Genomic DNA, 17840 nt, shown 5'->3' on the forward strand with positions numbered 1-17840 from the left:
CCTTTTGACCGAAGTCATTTCTCTTGGTCATCCTATATGCCCATCAAGGTCATTTGGTTTCAGATTCATTCAAGTGTACAAAATCATTTATATTGATTACGAAAGTCAAATAAACATGGCAAGTTAATGTACAACACACAAGTCAAAGACACATTCAAATGGGAAATTACATCCTGGAGGTTGAGTTGCTTACAAACACAAGAAAGCCCATTACAAAAATCAGGATTGAAGTTACATGAAAAAACTTAGAGTTTGACTTTGGTTTCCTCAATCTATCCTAAGGCATGTTCCTCTCCAATTCAGCAGCTTAAAGACATGTTCCTCTTCACTTCATCGTCATTCCAAGGTTGTTCCACCACGTCAAGGCTTTGAAAATGCTCCATTGATTTTGCCACATGCATCAAGTGAAACAAAAGAATAATCAGCACAGAAATACATAAGTCAGCCCCATGCATTCAAACACATCCCACACAATACAGAAAACTAAGTTCAAACCACAAGCCACACAATAAGCCAGGCCAGTATGCATATGTTCACATCAATCAGCATGACTAACATCTAACAGCATATTCTACAAGACAAAACCAAAACAGAATCACATAACCATAGTCTAACCATATCTCAAACTAACTCCGACAGACTATATACCAATCCACAACCTATAACCTTCCTTCTATTTTCCTAACATCCTAACAGTATAACCATTTCTTTTTACTAACATTCATAACTGACTTTCTAACAACACCATACCAATTCAAAAAACCTGCAGCCACACCCTTTCAACTTAATCCAAGACGAAAAGCACGAAGAAAATGAGAGAAAGCTACTGCAAGTTACAAGGGACCCCGTTCACATTGGCAGACAAAGTATGCATGCAGTCACTTACATTGCACCTAATTTCAATCCAAAAACATAGCATCTTGAGCTTGTGTCCGGACCTGCAGTCGAACCTGTACAAAAACATTCAACCAACTCGTCACTTACTCACAGTTAACAATTACCAAATGGCATAAGTTGTGTTGTCTAAGTTCCTATAGTTTCAGACTAATTCCCTATAACTAGAAAAGGCTGGAACACATGCCAGTTCGCTTACCTCATTTCAATAACCAATCATCCGTTCCAAAGATAACCCATCACCATCATAGCATTCATCCAAAAACCTGCATAACACATACAACGCTACTAATCCAAAAATTCAGAAGAAAAAACAGCCAGCACTGCACCCAATTCCCAAACATTCAAAAGGGCCTAAACCACATTCAGCCACCAAGCTTTATAACAACCACCTTTACCCGATTCAGCCCCTAACTGTGTTAATTTCAAAGGCAGAACCAACGGATTCAACAGATTTCGACAGAACTAACCTCCTCATTCCACAGATCACATCGGGTCAGCAAGTAAAGCAAGTGTAACGATATACCAGTCCTGCAAAAGTAGATCAAAATGTTCAAACCTTCAGCAGTTTCCAGCACTAACATTCAACTAACAGAAAATCAGAAAAAACAAATACAAGTCCCACATTCAAGAATTAGAAAAAATCATTGGAAGTTGTAACTTCGAGTCCCACATTCAAGGATTCGTCGTCAGTATCCAATCATTGCCCATATAAAAACCAGTTTCACTCATCTGCAGAAGGGGACCGAAGAAAAAGCACAAGCTTCATCATCGTTTCGCTTGCAAACGTTGAAAGAAGAAGTGTACAGTTAAAAGTTCAAACACACGCTTCATCCTCACTCTGCCACCACTTCATCGTCCCACGCCATTTCACTGATTCATTCTCATTCCTCTCAACGCGCAATCTCTCTGCAACTCAATCTTACTCGCAAGCTCTCAACTCGCATCTCTCAACGCAGCAATACACAACAACACAGAAGAAGAGCAAATCGAAGAAAAAGAAGAAGAAAAACCAAAGAGAAGAATGTTTGAATCGGAGACAATGAAGCAAAGAACATAGAGAAGTACCTGAGACGCGCCAAGGTGGATTTCTGATTCCGTTGCTAATGGCTTCTAGACATCATCGAATTTGCGCGACTGAGTAATAGAAGGAGAAGACGAGTCGAAGACGGAGGGTGGCTGAGGTGACATCGGTTGAGTTTTCGGAGACACCGCTTCTAGGAGGCACTCACCGGTGCGGCGGCGTTCGTAAGAGGAGACGTCGGAGAGCAAGAGAGGAGAATCGAGGTTGATCGAAGAGAGCTCGACGGAGAAGCAAAAGGGAAGCCGCCGTCTTCAACCACGAGCGAGGAAGGAGAATTTCTGAGACATCCCAATCGGTATCGTTAACCCTAATTCCCAATTTCTCCATTACCATTTTATTATTTTGTTCTGTTTTAATTTTTTATCATGGTAAAAAACAAAAAAACTGGTTGAATTAATCTGAACATGGCATTACTCTTTGGGCCTTCACCGAGATTCAACACCTACATGGCCCATCACACGTTTTTATCAGAGAAACTGAACCAAAAAAAAACCTCTTTCGGGCTATGGGCCCTGCATCATTGCTAATCATACCAGTAGTTTCAATTCTCACCCCCTGTATGTTTGGATTTGATTCTATTTTCATTTTTTGCTTTCTTTTGATTTTTTATCCATAAATCATTTTTAACCCATATAAAAAATACTTATAAAAATAAGTAGATTTTGACATTAATCTTTTGAACTCATTTCTTTCATAAAAACCATAATAATAATAGTAGTTTTAATTCACTTTTGTGCTATATTTTGACTTGTTCTTTTTCATGCCTTCATGCTATTTTCAATATTCTACTTAGAGTTTTATTTTTCATGCTTCTTTTAAATCCTAACCTTAGGTAGAAACCATGATAATATTAGGTAGAAATTCCCATTCATATTAGGCTAGTTTACTTAGGCTAGTTTCTTTTTTCTTTTACAACCCTAAAACATCTAAAAATATTCAAAATAAACTCCCATAAAAAAATACCAAGAAAACTCATAAAAAAATGACTAACAAATACTTTGACTAATAAAAAGGGAATGGAAGCTTGTAACTTCCCTTGCTTAAGGGATGTTCGAGTGCTTGGAGCTCCCTTGCTTAAGGGTTCCATTCAGGCGTAAGTTCCCAACCTCTAAAAAACACAAACCAAAGAGTAACTTGAGTTTCCCTTGCTTAAGGGATTTCCTCGAAACACTCAAACTCTCTCTCTCTTCTCTCGCTTTCTTAAGGGCACCGTTATTTCCGCTCCATTGCATCCTAGGCTGTCCCCTTGTGCAAGAGCGCGAACGTTAACGCCGCCCAACTAAAAAACACAAAAACAAACAAAACTATGGAGCCGAACTACGGCGCTCTGATTCCTGAAAAGGATACGTAGGCATCAAGTCGCGGGGCTTGAACGAGCACATTTGTAAATATTTCCTTCTTTTCCCCGTATTTCTTTTTGCATGCATTCGCATATAGACATAGACATAGTACACACCCTTTAGATAGAAACAAACATAGGTGGATACCATCGAGTACGATGGGCGCGAGGGGTGCTAATACCTTCCCCTTGCGTAACCGACTCCCGTACCTTGATTCTCTGGTCGCAAGACCCTGTTCCTTCCTTTGTTAGGTTTTCTGATATTCCTTTCCCTTATGGGATAAATATATTGGTGGCGACTCTGTTCATTTTTCGCGAGCGTGCGACAGCTGGCGACTCTGCTGGGGATTACCTAAGCAAGTCGATCCTAGCCTTTGTTTGTTTTGTTTTATTGGGTGTTTATTTGTTTTATGTCTATATCTTGTATATATCTTTGCATGTTTATTTTCTGCTCGCATATCATGTTTATTTCTGTTTGCACATCATGCATATGGACTATATTCTGTGTTCCTTGGGGTCTTCTGTTCTGTTTTGCAGGTGGGGGGTTTGTATGAGGTAAAAGGCCCACTACCCAGGCCAAGTGACACATAGGATTAGCGTGGATGCTCATGTTGACTACCGTAGCGCTTGCTATGGATGAGTTCAATATGGGGTACCACAACTGGGCGAGGTTCTTTCATGGAACACTGTGTCTGGCACGCTTGTTGCCTCAAACACTTTGTACCCCATGGGAACTGTAGACCCTAGTGACCATTAGGGACCACTTGTCCGTGTCTAGACTTCATACCCGTGAGATTGGGGTGGGACAGGAAACCTTGACTCCTACATACCATTACTTCTTCATACTCGAGGTTGGACTTTTATTTGGTCTATTCTCCTGGTGCTTGATATTCTGGTATTCCAAAAAGGCGTCGAACCTTTGATCCTGTGACATTTGGCCTGTACAGAGGTTTCACATCGGTTATTCAGAGGATTGTGCTATGGCTATTCAGATTATGTGGACCCTTGATCCTATACTTTTGCATTGCATAACATCATTGCTTTATCCACTTCATTTGTGGGGGATCCTAAAGTCTATTTCCAAAAAAAAAGGGAAAAAGGAAAGAAAAAAAGAAAAAGAGAAATAGAAAAGCAGGAAAAAAAGAAAAAAGAAAAGATATTCTATACAAAAAAAAAGGGGCTTTGATTCCAAAAGAGAACTAAAAAGCGTGCGAAAAGACTTTAGGATCTCTCATAAACGAAACATGCATTCACACTATCATGCATTTCATGGTTCTCTCAGATACTTATGGGACCCTTTCTCTTCAGATTTCAAGATCAATAACGGATTTGACTTCTCACCGCCACAAAGATCAACTATGGAACAACTCCGTGAGGAAATGGATGAGATGAGGGAACAAATGGGTCATCTTATGTTGGAGATGCAAGACTTGATCCATAATCAGGGTGCACTAAGAGAGGAAAACAATCAGTTGAAGACTCAATTGAGCTTGGTCATGGAAGTTCTGAAGACAGTATTAAGGAAGGAAGGTGATGTTGTTCCTGCTGCTGCAACAGAAGTTGTTGATTCCTTCTTCCCAATAGGATTCCTTTCTACTCATGGAATGCCTCAGGGAGCTCTCCCTCAACTCCATGTGCCATTACCTCCATGCCAATCTGTTCTTCAAGGAGGCCAAATGTGTGGGAAAAAGCCTAAGAAACCTCAGAGAATTCTCAATCCTATCCCGATGCCTTACGCTCAGTTACTTCCCCGTTTGCTGGAGCTTCGTTTGGTCTTCATCAATAGCGTCAATGTTCAATCCATTGGGGTCCAACCAACGAGCATATTCCCACAAATAGCGTCAATGTTCTTCAAGTCCATTCCACTACTTCTACGAGGTATTATCTATTTTTTGTTTTGCGAGAGTTCTTCACAATTTTGTCCTTTAAAAAAGACATTTCTTTAGATTGAGAAGTATATATATTGTATATAAACTACCATTAAAGTCATTCTCATTATAGCAGAACTGTTTTGCAACTGTTATGTACCAGAACTGGTCTGATTTTCCAATTTGTTAACAGTCCAACTGTTTTGCAAAACTAACCGTCCCAAGCAATTATAAGTTATAACAATTGAAGAGTTGTTTGAACCCTAATAATTTTTTAACAACCTCAACCAACACAATTTTTTGTCATGATTTACCTGATCGAAGTTTAAAAAAATAGTATTTATTCACTGGAGTACATGTGCAAGGTAGAAAAAGAAACACCCTCAATTGAATCCTCAAACTTCATAAAAAGAATTAATAAAAACATCACCTTCAAACTGATTAAGTTGACCCAAATTAGTTATACATGGGCTTTGCTATCCTCACTTGTAATTTAGACATTTCCACCCTCCCTTGTAATTTTAAAAAAAATCATATATTTGTTACATTTTACAAATGACATGTCATTTAAAAATCGACATATTATCAATTTTAAGTGCAAAAATGTTAGAAGAATCAAAACTATTTGAATTTAAAATAGGAGACTAATTCCGTAAATCAACTATAGGGGCGCGTAATTAAGTCTTTTATCTATTATATATAGGTTTAATGATAAATCTTCTAAAAACAAAGTATCAAGATAAATCATTTACATCTAAGGCTCTCTTGATTATTTGGCATACTACAGCTTTTCTTGAGTACTCTCTATGTTTGAAACGGTTAGAATATGCTACATTCAACATTACAAGTCTAATGATTGTGCAATAAAAATTTCTTCAAGCTTAATTGGTAGTACTAATAGTATTACATTACATGACAGCAAGTTTCATATGGCCTGTCAGTGTCACAACTCTTCCTTTTGCAGCTTTGAGAAACATTAATGTCTTCATAGGGACAAATAATGGGACATAGTGAACTGTGACAAGGCTATATAAAAGACTGTCTGCAGTCAGAAGTCTACATCATATTGATAAGTATTGGTTCATCACTATGCAAACAATCAATAATACTCCATGACATGAAGAGCAAAGGTTCCAGAGGGGACCAAATAAAAACCATGAAAAGTAGTGATCATGTCACCAAAATGGAAAGCATGCTTCAGTGGATGATGGTCCTCGTTTTTACTTTTTATGACTTGTTCATATCTTCTTTCATGTTTATTCAATGATTTCATACTTATTTATCATCATCATGTATTTCCAAATGAATGAATGAATGAAGATTAATAATTATAATATTTTGTATAGAAGAAACACTTCATTATGGATTTATTATCCATAAGTATTCTAGCATAAGACAAGGAGATTCAACCTAATCTAAACTTGAGATATCATATCATATTTGAATATTTCCAAATGAAATGGAATTTCACTACAAAGCAGGTAAGCTGAACTAACATGGTAATACTGAGCAGCTGCTGCAAAAATAACTGATTATGGAAAATACAATAAAAAGCAGATTGTGGAACCCAAATTAAAAGAACTCAAAATCCAGATATTTACCCCCAGGCTTCATTTCATTGTTACCTGACATCCTCTTACTAGTACTGCCAAACCCAACAGCATCAATTGCTGGTCCAACCTTCATTGGTGGTGGCGGTGGCGGTTCGTTTTCCACTGGTCTTGGTACTTCTGGTGGTGTGCTGCACCTAATCAACGCCCAGTTCACGCCTTCAAAGAAAGGATGCTGCTTGATCTCAGTTGCACCTCTTTTAACTCCGAGACGATGCTGTGGCTCCTTCACCAGCAAGCCGCGGATCAGATCCCTGCTAGCATAACTGGTTGCGGGAGACTCGGGAAATTTGAGCTGCTGACCTACTACATTGAAAAGCGTAGCACGGTTTCCTGACCCTTTGAAAGGGGTTTTGCCATATAATAATTCGTGCAAGAATATTCCAAATGTCCACCAATCAACTGCACTTCCATGACCTTCCCCTTTGATAATTTCAGGAGCAAGATATTCGTGGGTACCGACAAAGGACATAGATCGAGCAGCAGTAGGCTCAGCTACAAGCTCGGGAAGTCTGCTGGAAGGAAACCCGGGTTCAGCTCTTGGCTTTCTTGATTTCTTGTTTTTCTGAGGAAAGAGACGAGGAATAAAACACGCAGGCTGTATGCATACTGACGAAGGCTCAATACAAGCAGGTTGAACACAGAATGCACCACCAGCCCGTTTTGAAGGGTCACCGTCAAAAGCTCTAATAAGTGTTGGCAAAACAGTACATCTGAGGGAAAGATCAAAATCTGAGAGCATTATGTGACCATCGTCACGGACCAACACATTTTCAGGTTTAAGGTCTCTGTACACAACTCCAAGCATGTGAAGATATTCAAGAGCAAGCAGTACCTCAGCAGCATAAAAGCTACATGCAGAGAAAATGACAGCGTAAATAAATCATTATGATTTAAAAATCCCAAATCCAAAAATGCTACATTATGATAGCAAACTGTACACGTGTTGCAAATATTTTCCTATGCTTCATATTTCAAAAAGATGTAACTCTCTTTGTTATCAACAACATAGTTTGCGTATAACACTGCCTATATAGAAAATGTCACTGTAGTTTGTATGTAACTCTCTTTGTTATCAATGATACTGCAACATGTGCACAAATACAAAGAATAAAGAAATGCTTTCTAAATGACAAAGGGGACGCAAAACAGATTTTCTTGATGCGAAGCAAGTAACAGAGACCAAGTAAAAGAATGTAACTATGTACACATAAAACACATACCGCGCAGCATATTCAGAGAAATGTTTCCCAGGTTGCCGCTGCCTTAGAGTGTGCAGGTCACCACCAGGACAATATTCCATTACCAAACAGGAGAAACGGTCAGTCTCAAAATGTGTATACAAAGTTGGAAGAAATGGATGGTCTAGCAACTGCAATATCTCCCTCTCTGTCTGTGCTCTAGTTAGCTTCTTTCTGCTTGCTAAGGATGCCTTATCCATAACTTTCATTGCAAAATAACACCTAGTTCCACTCAGCTCTGAGAGATATACACTCCCAATGTCACCACATCCAAGTCGTTTGAGTAATCGAAAATGACTCATGCCCAAAATTCCATCCCGTAATCGAACAGCAAGAATAGCATTCCACCTTGGATCATTTCCTTTGTGAGGCTTATTGGCACTACCGGTAAGGTTGCTCCAGTTACTGTCATCACTGAGGCCACTGCTATCACTTGGACGACTCACACTAGTTTTTGCACTCTCAAGTGAATCACCCCTTACACTACCCTTAATGCTATCAAAGTTCCTATCTAAACTAACTCCGACAGACTATATACCAATCCACAACCTATAACCTTCCTTCTATTTTCCTAACATCCTAACAGTATAACCATTTCTTTTTACTAACATTCATAACTGACTTTCTAACAACACCATACCAATTCAAAAAACCTGCAGCCACACCCTTTCAACTTAATCCAAGACGAAAAGCACGAAGAAAATGAGAGAAAGCTACTGCAAGTTACAAGGGACCCCGTTCACATTGGCAGACAAAGTATGCATGCAGTCACTTACATTGCACCTAATTTCAATCCAAAAACATAGCATCTTGAGCTTGTGTCCGGACCTGCAGTCGAACCTGTACAAAAACATTCAACCAACTCGTCACTTACTCACAGTTAACAATTACCAAATGGCATAAGTTGTGTTGTCTAAGTTCCTATAGTTTCAGACTAATTCCCTATAACTAGAAAAGGCTGGAACACATGCCAGTTCGCTTACCTCATTTCAATAACCAATCATCCGTTCCAAAGATAACCCATCACCATCATAGCATTCATCCAAAAACCTGCATAACACATACAACGCTACTAATCCAAAAATTCAGAAGAAAAAACAGCCAGCACTGCACCCAATTCCCAAACATTCAAAAGGGCCTAAACCACATTCAGCCACCAAGCTTTATAACAACCACCTTTACCCGATTCAGCCCCTAACTGTGTTAATTTCAAAGGCAGAACCAACGGATTCAACAGATTTCGACAGAACTAACCTCCTCATTCCACAGATCACATCGGGTCAGCAAGTAAAGCAAGTGTAACGATATACCAGTCCTGCAAAAGTAGATCAAAATGTTCAAACCTTCAGCAGTTTCCAGCACTAACATTCAACTAACAGAAAATCAGAAAAAACAAATACAAGTCCCACATTCAAGAATTAGAAAAAATCATTGGAAGTTGTAACTTCGAGTCCCACATTCAAGGATTCGTCGTCAGTATCCAATCATTGCCCATATAAAAACCAGTTTCACTCATCTGCAGAAGGGGACCGAAGAAAAAGCACAAGCTTCATCATCGTTTCGCTTGCAAACGTTGAAAGAAGAAGTGTACAGTTAAAAGTTCAAACACACGCTTCATCCTCACTCTGCCACCACTTCATCGTCCCACGCCATTTCACTGATTCATTCTCATTCCTCTCAACGCGCAATCTCTCTGCAACTCAATCTTACTCGCAAGCTCTCAACTCGCATCTCTCAACGCAGCAATACACAACAACACAGAAGAAGAGCAAATCGAAGAAAAAGAAGAAGAAAAACCAAAGAGAAGAATGTTTGAATCGGAGACAATGAAGCAAAGAACATAGAGAAGTACCTGAGACGCGCCAAGGTGGATTTCTGATTCCGTTGCTAATGGCTTCTAGACATCATCGAATTTGCGCGACTGAGTAATAGAAGGAGAAGACGAGTCGAAGACGGAGGGTGGCTGAGGTGACATCGGTTGAGTTTTCGGAGACACCGCTTCTAGGAGGCACTCACCGGTGCGGCGGCGTTCGTAAGAGGAGACGTCGGAGAGCAAGAGAGGAGAATCGAGGTTGATCGAAGAGAGCTCGACGGAGAAGCAAAAGGGAAGCCGCCGTCTTCAACCACGAGCGAGGAAGGAGAATTTCTGAGACATCCCAATCGGTATCGTTAACCCTAATTCCCAATTTCTCCATTACCATTTTATTATTTTGTTCTGTTTTAATTTTTTATCATGGTAAAAAACAAAAAAACTGGTTGAATTAATCTGAACATGGCATTACTCTTTGGGCCTTCACCGAGATTCAACACCTACATGGCCCATCACACGTTTTTATCAGAGAAACTGAACCAAAAAAAAACCTCTTTCGGGCTATGGGCCCTGCATCATTGCTAATCATACCAGTAGTTTCAATTCTCACCCCCTGTATGTTTGGATTTGATTCTATTTTCATTTTTTGCTTTCTTTTGATTTTTTATCCATAAATCATTTTTAACCCATATAAAAAATACTTATAAAAATAAGTAGATTTTGACATTAATCTTTTGAACTCATTTCTTTCATAAAAACCATAATAATAATAGTAGTTTTAATTCACTTTTGTGCTATATTTTGACTTGTTCTTTTTCATGCCTTCATGCTATTTTCAATATTCTACTTAGAGTTTTATTTTTCATGCTTCTTTTAAATCCTAACCTTAGGTAGAAACCATGATAATATTAGGTAGAAATTCCCATTCATATTAGGCTAGTTTACTTAGGCTAGTTTCTTTTTTCTTTTACAACCCTAAAACATCTAAAAATATTCAAAATAAACTCCCATAAAAAAATACCAAGAAAACTCATAAAAAAATGACTAACAAATACTTTGACTAATAAAAAGGGAATGGAAGCTTGTAACTTCCCTTGCTTAAGGGATGTTCGAGTGCTTGGAGCTCCCTTGCTTAAGGGTTCCATTCAGGCGTAAGTTCCCAACCTCTAAAAAACACAAACCAAAGAGTAACTCGAGTTTCCCTTGCTTAAGGGATTTCCTCGAAACACTCAAACTCTCTCTCTCTTCTCTCGCTTTCTTAAGGGCACCGTTATTTCCGCTCCATTGCATCCTAGGCTGTCCCCTTGTGCAAGAGCGCGAACGTTAACGCCGCCCAACTAAAAAACACAAAAACAAACAAAACTATGGAGCCGAACTACGGCGCTCTGATTCCTGAAAAGGATACGTAGGCATCAAGTCGCGGGGCTTGAACGAGCACATTTGTAAATATTTCCTTCTTTTCCCCGTATTTCTTTTTGCATGCATTCGCATATAGACATAGACATAGTACACACCCTTTAGATAGAAACAAACATAGGTGGATACCATCGAGTACGATGGGCGCGAGGGGTGCTAATACCTTCCCCTTGCGTAACCGACTCCCGTACCTTGATTCTCTGGTCGCAAGACCCTGTTCCTTCCTTTGTTAGGTTTTCTGATATTCCTTTCCCTTATGGGATAAATATATTGGTGGCGACTCTGTTCATTTTTCGCGAGCGTGCGACAGCTGGCGACTCTGCTGGGGATTACCTAAGCAAGTCGATCCTAGCCTTTGTTTGTTTTGTTTTATTGGGTGTTTATTTGTTTTATGTCTATATCTTGTATATATCTTTGCATGTTTATTTTCTGCTCGCATATCATGTTTATTTCTGTTTGCACATCATGCATATGGACTATATTCTGTGTTCCTTGGGGTCTTCTGTTCTGTTTTGCAGGTGGGGGGTTTGTATGAGGTAAAAGGCCCACTACCCAGGCCAAGTGACACATAGGATTAGCGTGGATGCTCATGTTGACTACCGTAGCGCTTGCTATGGATGAGTTCAATATGGGGTACCACAACTGGGCGAGGTTCTTTCATGGAACACTGTGTCTGGCACGCTTGTTGCCTCAAACACTTTGTACCCCATGGGAACTGTAGACCCTAGTGACCATTAGGGACCACTTGTCCGTGTCTAGACTTCATACCCGTGAGATTGGGGTGGGACAGGAAACCTTGACTCCTACATACCATTACTTCTTCATACTCGAGGTTGGACTTTTATTTGGTCTATTCTCCTGGTGCTTGATATTCTGGTATTCCAAAAAGGCGTCGAACCTTTGATCCTGTGACATTTGGCCTGTACAGAGGTTTCACATCGGTTATTCAGAGGATTGTGCTATGGCTATTCAGATTATGTGGACCCTTGATCCTATACTTTTGCATTGCATAACATCATTGCTTTATCCACTTCATTTGTGGGGGATCCTAAAGTCTATTTCCAAAAAAAAAGGGAAAAAGGAAAGAAAAAAAGAAAAAGAGAAATAGAAAAGCAGGAAAAAAAGAAAAAAGAAAAGATATTCTATACAAAAAAAAAGGGGCTTTGATTCCAAAAGAGAACTAAAAAGCGTGCGAAAAGACTTTAGGATCTCTCATAAACGAAACATGCATTCACACTATCATGCATTTCATGGTTCTCTCAGATACTTATGGGACCCTTTCTCTTCAGATTTCAAGATCAATAACGGATTTGACTTCTCACCGCCACAAAGATCAACTATGGAACAACTCCGTGAGGAAATGGATGAGATGAGGGAACAAATGGGTCATCTTATGTTGGAGATGCAAGACTTGATCCATAATCAGGGTGCACTAAGAGAGGAAAACAATCAGTTGAAGACTCAATTGAGCTTGGTCATGGAAGTTCTGAAGACAGTATTAAGGAAGGAAGGTGATGTTGTTCCTGCTGCTGCAACAGAAGTTGTTGATTCCTTCTTCCCAATAGGATTCCTTTCTACTCATGGAATGCCTCAGGGAGCTCTCCCTCAACTCCATGTGCCATTACCTCCATGCCAATCTGTTCTTCAAGGAGGCCAAATGTGTGGGAAAAAGCCTAAGAAACCTCAGAGAATTCTCAATCCTATCCCGATGCCTTACGCTCAGTTACTTCCCCGTTTGCTGGAGCTTCGTTTGGTCTTCATCAATAGCGTCAATGTTCAATCCATTGGGGTCCAACCAACGAGCATATTCCCACAAATAGCGTCAATGTTCTTCAAGTCCATTCCACTACTTCTACGAGGTATTATCTATTTTTTGTTTTGCGAGAGTTCTTCACAATTTTGTCCTTTAAAAAAGACATTTCTTTAGATTGAGAAGTATATATATTGTATATAAACTACCATTAAAGTCATTCTCATTATAGCAGAACTGTTTTGCAACTGTTATGTACCAGAACTGGTCTGATTTTCCAATTTGTTAACAGTCCAACTGTTTTGCAAAACTAACCGTCCCAAGCAATTATAAGTTATAACAATTGAAGAGTTGTTTGAACCCTAATAATTTTTTAACAACCTCAACCAACACAATTTTTTGTCATGATTTACCTGATCGAAGTTTAAAAAAATAGTATTTATTCACTGGAGTACATGTGCAAGGTAGAAAAAGAAACACCCTCAATTGAATCCTCAAACTTCATAAAAAGAATTAATAAAAACATCACCTTCAAACTGATTAAGTTGACCCAAATTAGTTATACATGGGCTTTGCTATCCTCACTTGTAATTTAGACATTTCCACCCTCCCTTGTAATTTTAAAAAAAATCATATATTTGTTACATTTTACAAATGACATGTCATTTAAAAATCGACATATTATCAATTTTAAGTGCAAAAATGTTAGAAGAATCAAAACTATTTGAATTTAAAATAGGAGACTAATTCCGTAAATCAACTATAGGGGCGCGTAATTAAGTCTTTTATCTATTATATATAGGTTTAATGATAAATCTTCTAAAAACAAAGTATCAAGATAAATCATTTACATCTAAGGCTCTCTTGATTATTTGGCATACTACAGCTTTTCTTGAGTACTCTCTATGTTTGAAACGGTTAGAATATGCTACATTCAACATTACAAGTCTAATGATTGTGCAATAAAAATTTCTTCAAGCTTAATTGGTAGTACTAATAGTATTACATTACATGACAGCAAGTTTCATATGGCCTGTCAGTGTCACAACTCTTCCTTTTGCAGCTTTGAGAAACATTAATGTCTTCATAGGGACAAATAATGGGACATAGTGAACTGTGACAAGGCTATATAAAAGACTGTCTGCAGTCAGAAGTCTACATCATATTGATAAGTATTGGTTCATCACTATGCAAACAATCAATAATACTCCATGACATGAAGAGCAAAGGTTCCAGAGGGGACCAAATAAAAACCATGAAAAGTAGTGATCATGTCACCAAAATGGAAAGCATGCTTCAGTGGATGATGGTCCTCGTTTTTACTTTTTATGACTTGTTCATATCTTCTTTCATGTTTATTCAATGATTTCATACTTATTTATCATCATCATGTATTTCCAAATGAATGAATGAATGAAGATTAATAATTATAATATTTTGTATAGAAGAAACACTTCATTATGGATTTATTATCCATAAGTATTCTAGCATAAGACAAGGAGATTCAACCTAATCTAAACTTGAGATATCATATCATATTTGAATATTTCCAAATGAAATGGAATTTCACTACAAAGCAGGTAAGCTGAACTAACATGGTAATACTGAGCAGCTGCTGCAAAAATAACTGATTATGGAAAATACAATAAAAAGCAGATTGTGGAACCCAAATTAAAAGAACTCAAAATCCAGATATTTACCCCCAGGCTTCATTTCATTGTTACCTGACATCCTCTTACTAGTACTGCCAAACCCAACAGCATCAATTGCTGGTCCAACCTTCATTGGTGGTGGCGGTGGCGGTTCGTTTTCCACTGGTCTTGGTACTTCTGGTGGTGTGCTGCACCTAATCAACGCCCAGTTCACGCCTTCAAAGAAAGGATGCTGCTTGATCTCAGTTGCACCTCTTTTAACTCCGAGACGATGCTGTGGCTCCTTCACCAGCAAGCCGCGGATCAGATCCCTGCTAGCATAACTGGTTGCGGGAGACTCGGGAAATTTGAGCTGCTGACCTACTACATTGAAAAGCGTAGCACGGTTTCCTGACCCTTTGAAAGGGGTTTTGCCATATAATAATTCGTGCAAGAATATTCCAAATGTCCACCAATCAACTGCACTTCCATGACCTTCCCCTTTGATAATTTCAGGAGCAAGATATTCGTGGGTACCGACAAAGGACATAGATCGAGCAGCAGTAGGCTCAGCTACAAGCTCGGGAAGTCTGCTGGAAGGAAACCCGGGTTCAGCTCTTGGCTTTCTTGATTTCTTGTTTTTCTGAGGAAAGAGACGAGGAATAAAACACGCAGGCTGTATGCATACTGACGAAGGCTCAATACAAGCAGGTTGAACACAGAATGCACCACCAGCCCGTTTTGAAGGGTCACCGTCAAAAGCTCTAATAAGTGTTGGCAAAACAGTACATCTGAGGGAAAGATCAAAATCTGAGAGCATTATGTGACCATCGTCACGGACCAACACATTTTCAGGTTTAAGGTCTCTGTACACAACTCCAAGCATGTGAAGATATTCAAGAGCAAGCAGTACCTCAGCAGCATAAAAGCTACATGCAGAGAAAATGACAGCGTAAATAAATCATTATGATTTAAAAATCCCAAATCCAAAAATGCTACATTATGATAGCAAACTGTACACGTGTTGCAAATATTTTCCTATGCTTCATATTTCAAAAAGATGTAACTCTCTTTGTTATCAACAACATAGTTTGCGTATAACACTGCCTATATAGAAAATGTCACTGTAGTTTGTATGTAACTCTCTTTGTTATCAATGATACTGCAACATGTGCACAAATACAAAGAATAAAGAAATGCTTTCTAAATGACAAAGGGGACGCAAAACAGATTTTCTTGATGCGAAGCAAGTAACAGAGACCAAGTAAAAGAATGTAACTATGTACACATAAAACACATACCGCGCAGCATATTCAGAGAAATGTTTCCCAGGTTGCCGCTGCCTTAGAGTGTGCAGGTCACCACCAGGACAATATTCCATTACCAAACAGGAGAAACGGTCAGTCTCAAAATGTGTATACAAAGTTGGAAGAAATGGATGGTCTAGCAACTGCAATATCTCCCTCTCTGTCTGTGCTCTAGTTAGCTTCTTTCTGCTTGCTAAGGATGCCTTATCCATAACTTTCATTGCAAAATAACACCTAGTTCCACTCAGCTCTGAGAGATATACACTCCCAATGTCACCACATCCAAGTCGTTTGAGTAATCGAAAATGACTCATGCCCAAAATTCCATCCCGTAATCGAACAGCAAGAATAGCATTCCACCTTGGATCATTTCCTTTGTGAGGCTTATTGGCACTACCGGTAAGGTTGCTCCAGTTACTGTCATCACTGAGGCCACTGCTATCACTTGGACGACTCACACTAGTTTTTGCACTCTCAAGTGAATCACCCCTTACACTACCCTTAATGCTATCAAAGTTCCTATCTAAACTAAGCATGCCGTCACTGGTGATTGCATCGCTCCGATATGTACTAGCGCAACTATTAGCAATGCTCATTGCCTTGACAACACCAATACTATCGATACTACTATGTGGACTAACATCGCCACTAGGAGTAGGAGGCAAAGAAGCATCCCAAACACATTCCTTTTCCTCAGAATCCGGTGCAAGGAGAGAGTTCTCAGTATTCTGAGATGCTCGAGAACCTGCAAAGGGGGAGGACAAGTTCCCTGTGTCATTTATTTCTTCACCTAGACTTCCTTGAGGGGAAAGAACAATTGGACTTGGTTTCTTCGCAGGAACACGGATCGAGAGATCTTCTAGGAAAGGACCCTTCATGGACAAGTTCTTAAGCAAGCATCCAGCCTCAGATTTGTTTTGACCTATCGGTACATAAACCGTTCTCATAAGATCTGTATCAACCGGCTCCGGGGGATGACTAGCACCAGCAAATAAACTCGGATCACCATCCTCAAACGAATCGCTGCTTCCCTTCAACGTATCCACATCATACATCAAATCTTCACCCTCTAGAAACGACGTATTTCCTTTCCATGTTCTAGTAGGCTCAAAGGAGATAGACTCCGGCGACTCCCTAGTATCAAACTCCATATCATCTCTAACCAATAGTATCCGTGCATTCGACAACTGCGCCACTTCTCTAATCGAAGCCAAACGTGTCATAGGCACGTCTCTCGCCTGCGGCAATTGACTCAATTCTCTTGCTGAAATCCACCTGGCATTTGAAATCTCATGGCCATTTATCCTCGGAACGGTCTCTCTCGCAGTTCCCATATTCGGCGAAACCTCAACCAAAACAGGCAGGTTTCTTGGAAGTACCTTGTGCTCTGAAAACCTCTCCATGTGTCTAAATTTCACATAACACAATCATCAAAAAAACTTATAATCAAAAAGAACCTGCAAAATAGAACAAACACTTTACTCATCAGCATTCATAAACATCATTTACTTTAACATACATTTCAACAAACATGAAGTATGAAATATGAACATAACACAAAATACAAAACCCTTAACTAGGAAAGTATGAACAAAAAACAGTATCTATTGATAGAAACATGAATCTAGAAAAACTAACACATTACATTCATTTCATCTATTTGCATTGCTTGAAAAAAATTGACATAGATCTAAGCTTAAAAAAATGAATTGAAAAAAATGAGGAGAAGGAAAAGGGGAAGAAAACAAACCTAGAATTGAAATGAAATTGAAATTGAAATTGAAATTGAAATGAAGAAATAATTTCACACAATCTTTGTATTTTTCATTCAGAGAAGAGAAGTGTTGTTGTTGTTGGTGGTGGTGATGGTTTATTATGTCTACTACAAGA

At 39.1% G+C, this 17840-nt stretch overlaps 2 protein-coding genes and 1 long non-coding RNA gene across 3 annotated transcripts; all 3 read right to left on the reverse strand.

Annotated features, from left to right (window-relative positions):
• Window positions 1-636: 636 nt before the first annotated feature.
• On the reverse strand, window positions 637-2334 carry LOC131617971 (uncharacterized). The gene is made up of 4 exons (XR_009288711.1): window positions 1963-2334; window positions 1365-1425; window positions 1094-1160; window positions 637-950 (listed from the first exon to the last, which is right to left on the reverse strand). It is a non-coding gene; the product is annotated as an uncharacterized LOC131617971 (long non-coding RNA).
• A 4255-nt stretch (window positions 2335-6589) lies between these two features.
• Window positions 6590-10251, reverse strand: LOC131616092 (serine/threonine-protein kinase D6PKL2-like). Its single transcript, XM_058887328.1, has 5 exons — window positions 9889-10251; window positions 9291-9351; window positions 9020-9086; window positions 8019-8876; window positions 6590-7646 (listed from the first exon to the last, which is right to left on the reverse strand). Exons 4-5 carry the CDS (start codon window positions 8336-8338, stop codon window positions 6758-6760), a joined length of 1209 nt encoding a protein of 402 aa, XP_058743311.1. The 5' UTR covers window positions 8339-8876; window positions 9020-9086; window positions 9291-9351; window positions 9889-10251; the 3' UTR covers window positions 6590-6757.
• A 4264-nt stretch (window positions 10252-14515) lies between these two features.
• LOC131616093 (serine/threonine-protein kinase D6PK-like) lies at window positions 14516-17840 on the reverse strand. The gene is made up of 3 exons (XM_058887329.1): window positions 17701-17840; window positions 15945-17407; window positions 14516-15572 (listed from the first exon to the last, which is right to left on the reverse strand). Exons 2-3 carry the CDS (start codon window positions 17351-17353, stop codon window positions 14684-14686), a joined length of 2298 nt encoding a protein of 765 aa, XP_058743312.1. The 5' UTR covers window positions 17354-17407; window positions 17701-17840; the 3' UTR covers window positions 14516-14683.

This window comes from Vicia villosa, linkage group LG7, assembly GCF_029867415.1.
Source record: "Vicia villosa cultivar HV-30 ecotype Madison, WI linkage group LG7, Vvil1.0, whole genome shotgun sequence".
NCBI lineage: Eukaryota > Viridiplantae > Streptophyta > Magnoliopsida > Fabales > Fabaceae > Vicia > Vicia villosa.

Excerpts from the sequence above, each read along its gene's own strand:
- LOC131616092 (XM_058887328.1), bottom strand. The coding sequence starts at position 8,338 with ATGAGTCATTTTCGATTACTCAAACGACTTGGATGTGGTGACATTGGG. Across the intron at positions 7,647-8,018 it reads TTCTCTGAATATGCTGCGCG|CTTTTATGCTGCTGAGGTAC; the intron begins GTATGTGTTTTA and ends CTCTGCATGTAG.
- LOC131616093 (XM_058887329.1), bottom strand. The coding sequence starts at position 17,353 with ATGGAGAGGTTTTCAGAGCACAAGGTACTTCCAAGAAACCTGCCTGTT. Across the intron at positions 15,573-15,944 it reads TTCTCTGAATATGCTGCGCG|CTTTTATGCTGCTGAGGTAC; the intron begins GTATGTGTTTTA and ends CTCTGCATGTAG.